The sequence below is a fragment of the Myotis davidii genome, unplaced genomic scaffold, assembly GCF_000327345.1.
Source record: "Myotis davidii unplaced genomic scaffold, ASM32734v1 scaffold97, whole genome shotgun sequence".
In the NCBI taxonomy this organism is placed as follows: domain Eukaryota; kingdom Metazoa; phylum Chordata; class Mammalia; order Chiroptera; family Vespertilionidae; genus Myotis; species Myotis davidii.
Window position 1 is genome coordinate 4,347,771 of NW_006289392.1, and position 8,942 is coordinate 4,356,712.

At 53.6% G+C, this 8,942-nt stretch overlaps 1 protein-coding gene across 1 annotated transcript in view; it reads right to left on the minus strand.

Annotated features, from left to right (window-relative positions):
* DSCAML1 (Down syndrome cell adhesion molecule like 1) overlaps positions 1-8,942 on the minus strand; it is a 112,627-nt gene that overhangs the window by 42,682 nt on the left and 61,003 nt on the right. Inside the window, exons 13-15 of the mRNA XM_015562464.1 lie at positions 6,269-6,436; positions 4,901-4,971; positions 308-548 (exon numbers count right to left, since the gene is read on the minus strand). Coding sequence (XP_015417950.1) covers positions 308-548; positions 4,901-4,971; positions 6,269-6,436 — 480 coding nt within the window. The remainder of the gene's footprint in view (positions 1-307; positions 549-4,900; positions 4,972-6,268; positions 6,437-8,942) is intronic.

Here is an 8,942-nt window from a genome sequence, read left to right on the forward strand (position 1 = left end):
GGGAAGGTGGAGGAGAAGCATGGAGGGGGAGTGTGCAGAAAGGTGCTCAGATAGGCCACAGGACTAGCGGGCCGAGCTGATATCAGCAAGGGATGCAGAGAGCCAATGGCCTGAGACGCCTGGGTGCTCAACAGACCAAGCAGCTCTCAAGGAGCCGATGGCACGGGGAGATGGAGGATCCGGGGAGCCTGTGTGGACACAAGACCATGATGGGGCCAGCAGTGGGGGGAGGGCCCGCGCCCTGTCCGTAGCCCCGGCTCTGCCTGTGGCCGGGACCTGCACCCTCTAGGCCCGCCGGTGCCCTCACCGTCCTCCAGGGTGGTGGCGTTGATCTCGCTGGATGAGGGCCCGGTGCCGGCCCGGTTGAAGGCCTGGACCACCACCCCGTACTGCGCGAACTTCCTGAGGTTGTCCAGGGTGTAGACCTCGCTGTCCCCGGTGGCCTTCATCTCCACGATGCTGTACTGCCCGCTGCTGCCAGGGCTGTTCTCCCTGTAGCCGATCTGGTAGCCCCGGATCACGCCGTTCTGTAGCTCCTTCTTGGGCGCCTGCGAGCACAGGGTGCGGGGAGGGGAGACAGAGACACAGCGACCCTCTGAGGCGACACTCTTAACGCCACAGCCAGACCACGTCACTCCTCTGCTCCCAACCCTTCCATGGACCCAGGTCACTCAGAGTGAAAGCCGAAGTCCTTGCAAGGGCTACACAACCCCATGTGCCCTGACCCCATTACCTCTTGGACCCTCCTCCTCTCCCCTGTGCCTGCCTCACGCCAGCACTGGCATCACCTGACCTCCTATATAGTGTGCTGATGGCTTGGCTCTGTGTCCACATTAGAATGCAAGTGCCAGGGGATGGGGATGTCGTCTGTTTTGTCTCCTGCTGTTCTCAGCATCTAGCATGGCGCCTGGCCTGCAGTAGGTCCTCCACACACATTTGTTGAATGAATGAATGATGGATGAATGGTGAATGAGTGAGTGAATGAATGAATAAGGACATCATTTGGCACGGGCTCAGGGGCCTGGGAGAAAGGGAACAGCAGACAAAAAGGAACCAGATGGAGAAGGAGGTGAGCAATGAGTCTGAATAAAAAGGAGTCTGAAGATTCCACTGCACACCCAGCAGCTGGCTGTTCTAAAACACTGGCAAATAACAATTGTTAGTGAGGACGCAGAGAAGTTAGAGCCCCTGTGCCCTGTGGTGGGAATGTGAAATGGTGCAGCCACCGTGGGAAACAGCTTGGTGTTTCCTCAAACAGTTAAACTTAGAATTGCCATCGATCCGGCAATTCCATGTCGGGTATGCACCCAAAGGATTGAACGCCGGCACTCAAACAGATGTCTGTGCACCCATGCTCATAGCAACAGCATTCTCAACAGCCCAACGCTGGAAGCAGCCTGCGTGTCCACCGACGGGGAACGGGTAAGTAATGGTGTATCCACACAATGGACTATTAGCCTGGAAGGGAAGGGCTTCTGATACAGGCTGCAACATGGGTGGATCTTGAAAATATTATGCTTGGTGAGCTGAGCCAAACACAAAGGACAAATCTTGAGTGAAAGTAGTTCTACGAGGTCCTGAGACTGGACAGTTCACAGACAGGAAGCGGAATAGAGGCTGTGAGGAGCAGGGGTGGGTGGGCAGGGAGGTACTGTTATGGGCATGGAGTCTCGCTTGGAAGATGGGAAAATTCTGCACATGAACAGTGGTGTTGGCTGCACAGCACTGGGAGCGTACCTAGTGCTGCTGAGCTACACACACAAACATGGTTAACAGGGGAAGCTGTGCGCATATGAAATGGTTTACATATTATACAAGCGAAAGAAGTCCTGACTTTCATGTGAGCCCAGCCCTCTTTGGAGCAGCAGTTTCCCTGGACCTCCTGGCCAAGGGCCAGCTGCAGATGGAGGGACAGGGATGGGCCAGGCCATGCAGGGGCGGGGGGGTCTTAGAGTGCTGGCTGGTGGGCAGGAGTGAAGGTCTGGTCCCAGCAAAATGGAGAAAACTCCACTGGCATCGTCTGGGGAGTGGAAAAACGTATTCTCACCCCAAGCTTGAACCCTGACACACACACACACACACACACACACACACACACACACGGTCCCAGTATATCTCCTCATACCCAGAACCATGAACACACACATCCAGACCCTGCGATACAAACACCCACACCTGTCGCCGGCCAGGTGCATTTAGACTAGCCGTGGGCAAACTACGGCCCGCGGGCCGGATCTGGCCCGTTTGAAATGAATAAAACTAAAAAAAAAAAAGACTGTACCCTTTTATATAATGATGTTTACTTTGAATTTATATTATTTCACACAAACACTCCATCCATGCTTTTGTTCCGTCCCTCTGGTCCAGTTTAAGAACCCATTGTGGCCTCGAGTCAAAAAGTTTGCCCACCCCTGATTTAGACTCACAGAGAATCTGATGGAAAGGAGAGGACCTGCCCTCTATCAGCTGAGGGGCAGTTACAGAATTTACCAGGCGACCGGAGAACACAGAGGAATGAGTACTTGGATATACAGGAAAAACCCACTTATTCTCAGATGTTTCACATGTACTATTCGGTGAGTCAGGGGAGACTGTTCCTCTCCAAATCCTGAGCCCCCCAATATGGAGGAAGCTCTCCCTTTATACCCTTTGGTTTCTTTGTCCCCCAGATATGGATGAGACTTCCGGACCTTTCACGGGCTTTGCAAAAAGCCCCATGTGTTGGGATGGGGGCTGTGAGACCACACCTAAAGGCCTGGCCTGGCGCCAGCACTGATAACCCCCTTGGGGGGGGTGTGTTGTTCATGGTTTCGGCCTCTGTAAAATGGGAGGAGCACTTAGGTAAACGGTCTTGCAAGACCAGATTGTGGAGAAAGGGGCCGTGACTTAATCCCAGGCTATTGAGAATGTGCACCGGGTTCCTGCACAGGTTCAGATTGCCAGCCCCCGGGAATGTCTTCTTCCCCCTCAGCAGCACCCTCCCTGGTGCGAATAGAAACAGCTTGAATCAGGGTTTTGAAGACAATGAAGTCACGTTAGAAGCCCAGCTTTCTATTGTGTGAAAAGCAGTGAGCTCAAAAACAATGTAGTAAACCCAGTTAGTGAAACAGCTTCATGGTTTTCTTAATTCAATGAATGTTTTAAATGAACTGCATTTTAAAGCTCACTGTTAACTCAACAAAATGAAGTTTTAAATTTAATATAATTGTTTTGAACTCATGAAATAGGTGTGTTTACAACACACACCTGTACACAGCACCATGCAACCTTCACTCACACCAATGTAGACTGGTAGAGGCCCCGGACAGGCATCCAGGTGTACTCTGCTACACACCTCCGCCTCCCTCCTCTCTTTCCTTCTCTCTCTTTCTTCTCCCACTCACCCCATCCCCCAAAGAGGCACACTCAGGGTTTAAATCAATCTTAACAATATTTCTCTGAAGCATTAAGAAGTCAATAGGGCTGATTGCAAATTTATATCATAAAGCAGTGGTGATCCATCTCATGGAAGGAGTCTTAAAATGAAGTGACTTATCTTTCAAGTGAATCTTTATTTTTCAGTAATCTGTTTCTTGGTGTTAAAAAAATCCCCTGAAAAGTCAGCTCAAAATTTATTGATGGGCTGGCTCATTCTGAAGTTCTAACTTTCTAATCAATTTTATGTTTCATTATGGGACTTTGGAGAAGTAAATCTGATTCTCAATTTTTATCGACCTCCATGTCAGAGTGCTGTAGCCAAATGTCCCGTGTCCGTGTTTTACATACTTGCCCATTCCTGCCCCGCCTCCGGCTTCCTCAGGGCGCTCCCAGAAGGTGGGTCCAGAGCCAGGAGGCAGAGGAGACCTGGGGATTAGACTCCAGCCCCCAGTTTCCAAGGAAAGCCCTGGAGCCTGATCTGCATCTGGAGGGGAACCATGGCTCCCGCCATCCACATTGTGGGCTGGTCTACAGGAACCCCCACTTTTGTCTTGGTCATTTCTTTTGGGAGGGAAGGGACCAGGCTCTGTTGCAGTGTGTGTGTGTGTGTGTGTGTGTGTGTGTGTGTAAGTGTCTGTGTGTGTGCCTGTACACCCGCATGCGCACACAGAGTCTTTTTAGGGAAAACATTACTAGGCTCTTCTGAATCTCTTCCATGTGCCAGCTATTCTCATGCTGTTCACAGCGGAGGACACTGAGTCCTGGCAGGATCAAGCCCCTTGTCCCAGGCCTCATTGTGAGAAGACAGGGGATGGCATCAACCTACCACCCAGCTCCGGTCACAGGGCCGAGAGAGGGTGAGGCTCTGTCCTGCCATCGCCATCACCCACTGCCCTGCCCCCACTCCTGGCTTTTTACAACATGTGGGCTTTGGAGGACAGTCCAGTGTGGTGGAAAGCCACCTTCCCTCTGTGGCGCTGCCAAGTTCTTCATGCCACGCACAGGCCTCCACCGGAAAGCCAGGGCGGAGAGGGAAGTGGGGATTGGTGGGGACTAGCTCCTGTAGCCTCTCTGCTCTTCCTTCCAGTCTCCCTGGGTTTACCAGTAAACAGGCATGGGTAAGCCCTAGCCAGTGTGCCAGTGGACAGAGCGTCAGCCTGTGGACTGAAGGGTCCCAGGTTGGATTCTGGTACCTCAGTTGCAGGTTTGCGGCCCTGATCAGGGTGCATGCAGAAGGCAACCAATCGATGTGTCTCTCTCACATTAATGTTTCTCTCTCTCTGTCTCTCCCTCTCCTTTCCCCTCTCTTTTTAAAAAAATCAATGGAAAAAAATCCTTGGGTGAGGATCAACAAAACAAACAATCAGACAGCCAGTATGGGCATGGTCAGAGACCACCACCAGCCCGCCTGCTGGGCTTCCCTCCCGGACTGCGGGGAGGAGGCCAGGAGGCATTCCAGGGAGATACCTCCAACCCCACTTACCTTCCACGTCACTTGGATGCTCTGTGAGGTCACCGGCTGCAAGGTGACGTCCACGGGGGGCCCATCAGGGGCTGGTGGGGAGGAAGAAGAGCGATGTTACGAGTCAAGTCCCCGAGGAAGAGTCCTGTGCTCCCATTCCTGTTCCCTGAGCTGGAGGACTGCTGAGTGGGAGGGACATGCTCACTGACAAGAGCAGACGACCTGCCTGTGAGCCCCCTGAAACCATCTGGGGCTTATGTTTCCTCCTTATTCTCTGTAATTTTTCATGTTTGACAGTACAAGTGTGGGCAAGGGTGTGTCCTGGCAAGAACTCTTATACTCGTATGCACGTCTGATGACTCTCTAATCTTACAGCTGCTCGTGTCCCCGAGAGAAATGCACCCAAGTGCTCACATTCCAACTGTAAACTGCAGATGCTCAGCTGCAGGGCAATGGACAGACGGACTGTGATATGGCCCTCAGGTGGGATACCACAGAGCACTGAGAAGGCCTGCATGCTACGGCTGTACTAAAAACAGGACACTCATACACATATTTATCAAAACAAGGACGCAAAAAGAATATATAAACTACAACTTCATGAACACATGCTATTGGAAATAGGCAAAACTAAACTATATAGTGTATGTGTATAGACACTGTGGTGACAATAGAGGAAAGAAAAGCAAGGAAGTTAAGACACTGGTTACCTCAGCAGGAGGGATGGAGTTATGGCTGGGAAGGGGCATGGAGAGAACCTCTGGCATGCTGGTAATGATAACGCGTACTGGCTATCTGAGTTCTTACGTTACTGTAATTTGTAAAACTGCACACATCTCTATCTATCTCTATCTCTATCTCTATCTCTATCTCTATCTCTATCTGTATCTCTATCTCTACCTCTATCTCTATCTCTATTTCTCTCTATCTGTACCATCTCTATCTCTATCTATCTCTATCATCTCTCTCTCTCTCTATCTCTCTCTCTAGCTCTATCTCTATCTCTCTCTTTCTCTCTATCTCTATGAGAGAATATAGCAACAGAGATCTTGTTTAAAATTTCAGAAAAACCCCATGACAAAGGTCACTGAAAATAATTCAGGGCACTAGTACCCCACCCTTTGCAGATCTAGCACATCTGTCCTTCCCATACAGGCTGGGGCTGGGGCACAGGACAGAACCATGGACAGCTCCCAGAAGCCAGCGTGGAGCACCCCACCTGGAACAGGCCAAGCAGATGAACCCCGGTGGACTTAAACAAATACCTTGGGATCTCCCTCCCCTCTTCCCTCTTGTAATGGCCAGCCTGCTGCCCGTGGACAGGGTGGGTGAGGGCCCCGGGAGTCCCTGACCCCAAGGCCAGGGCACCGGGCAGGGTGAGGGGCTCACCGGCCTCCTCGGTGCTGACGGTGAGCCCTTTGCTGGGCTCGCTGCGGCCAATCTTGTTGAAGGAGTACATGCGGATGCTGTACACGGACGCCGGGTGCAGGTCCACGATGTTGGCCTGGTTGATGGTGGGGGAGATGTTGCGCGTGGACTGCTTGAAGTCCCAGGAGTCTGCGGAGAGGATGCTCGTTTCCAACCACAGCCAGGCAGATGCCAGAGCCCCTCCCAGCCTCGAGCATCAACACACATCTGGAGTGTGATGCCCAGGAGGGGTCTGGCTCCCAGAGACTGCAGCGAGGGGGCAAGCCGCACCTTTACGGAGAGGGAGGGTCTGCTGCATGAAGCTCGAGAGGGGGACCGCCCGAGCATGTGAGCAGCAGTGCACGGATGGAGGTCGAGACCCAGCTCTCCTCCGGCCTGGGCTGGCTTCCCCCCTCAAACCTCAGACAGGGTCAGACGAGGCGCTGCCGGAGGTCCTCCCAGGACCACCCTTTGCTTGCTGTCGCCAAGGGCCTGCCTGGGCGGGGCCCTTCTTACTCACCTCTCCCAGCTCACAGTGGCCTGTCTGAACTGGGAGCACCCCATCGGCCAGCAGTCCCGCTGCAGAGGGCGCAGCCACGCATCCCCCTCCCCTCCGTGTGCCTCCCAGCTTCCTTCCTGTGCGCACTCGTGTGGGTGGTGTTGGGTGTGACCGGGTCTGGCGGGGGACAGACCTAGTGCCAGGCTGACCCGTCCAACCTCCGCTCTTTCTGCGCCAGCAGGAGAATGGCCTTGGAGTCTCTAGGGTCAGGCCAGCGAGAGGACTGGCCTGTCCCTGATTTACCGGGGGCGCTGGCAGCCCGCGCCAGGGCGAACGTTCAGCAAAACCGTGGCGCGTGAAAAATACCAGATGACTGCCAGGGCCCCAGGGACAGCGTGCCTGCACCTCAAGAGGAAGGCAGTCACCTTTTAAAAATATATATATTTTTATTGATTTCAGAGAGGAAGGGAGAGGGGTAGGGAGAAACATCAAAGACGAGAGAGAAGCACTGATCAGCTGCCTCCAGCACGCCCCCCACTGGGGATCGAGCCCAAAACCCTAGCATGTGCCCGAACCGGGAATCAAACTGTGACCTGGTTCACAGGCCGACGCTCAACCACTGAGCCGAACCGGGAATCAAATTGTGACCTGGTTCATAGGCCGACGCTCAACCACTGAGCCACACCGGCCGGGCTGCAGTCATTCCTCAACGTGTTTTTGCTATGCACCTACTCGAGGCTCCAGAGGAAAACGGGAGGGCGCTGCAGTTACAGCGATGCCCAAGTGAGGGCCTACCACCCTGGGGTTCATAACCAGGTTCCTTTATTGGCACTTCGCTTTGAAAGCACAAAAGGCAAAGCGCAAGGGAACAAGCTGACAGGAGGGCTTCAGCGTCTTCCCAGCATGTCCCGATGCCAGCGCGCGGTCTGGTTTCCAGGCCTTTTAAACCCACAGGAGAGGCTCCTGAAAGTTCTCAGCAGAAAAGATTACATTGTGTTCACCATTGTGTTTCAGCTCTCAGCCAGAAAAGAAGGCTAGCACTTTCTAGAACGAGTTTTGGAGGGTTATTTGGGCGAACACCTGCGAAAGCAGGAGAGCCGTGCACCAGAAGAAACTGCTCTTCCAGATTCTGGTTCACTGAGGTCTTCATGTTTTCCAAAACACCCCTCAGCTGCAGGCTCAGCACCTGCGCGGGCACCGCCCAGCGACCCCCCTGCAGCTTTGCGTTTAATTCTTTGGTTTCCTGAGCCGAAGTCACGCGTGTCAGGCTGCGGATGCTCAGACACATTCCGGCCGTATCCTTCCGCCCCTCTCCCAGCAGGAGAGGCACGCTGAGGCTCGCGGGTTGAGGCAGAACTGCAGTGTGCAGGCTATGACCTGCTGTGGGCGCCTCTTGGTTTGGGAGGGATGGGCCAGCGACACGGAGGCAGGTGCGTGCTCCTCTCTGTGGCACCTGGGAGCCGGGGCCAGCTCACACATCCTACTTGATCTGCCGTGTTGGTGCGTGGGGAACTGACCGTGAGTCAGTGTATTCACATTCGATGAGTGCAGGCGGAGGGGGAGACCCACACGATGTGTGATGTGTTTGAACACGACGAGGCTAGGAAAACAAGTGCTAATATTTGCCAAGCACCTGCGATGTGCCAGGTGTGCACAGGGCAGTGTAAACATTCACCAGTTACTCCTCACCTTGCATGGACATCAACGCCTAAGTCCACAGCACAGGGGACCCTCAACGCCTCGCTGGCTTATCGCCTGGCCTCCCAGGTGTGCCCCTCCATCTGCTCCCGTGGGCTCCCCAGTAAAACACCCTCTGGCTTTCCTCTCATCTCTTGGGTCATTTCTTTGCTGTCCGCTTTGCCGGTGCATCTCCCCTCCACTGCCACTAAGGAACGGTCAGTTCTGACAGGATCCATCCTCTGCCTCCTTCTCGCACTCCCAATGCTTTACCTGCCCATGACCATGCCCTCCTGTACACAGGTCACTCACGGATTTCCATCAGCCCGGATCTCTCCTTTGATTCCAGACCCTGGAGCTCACGCTCAGCATGTCCAGGACAGAAGTCTTGACCATACACCCTGCAAACCCACCACCTTCCTGGATTCCCTGACTCATGTTGTGCCAGAAACTTAGGTGTTATTCTTTTTTTTTTTTTTT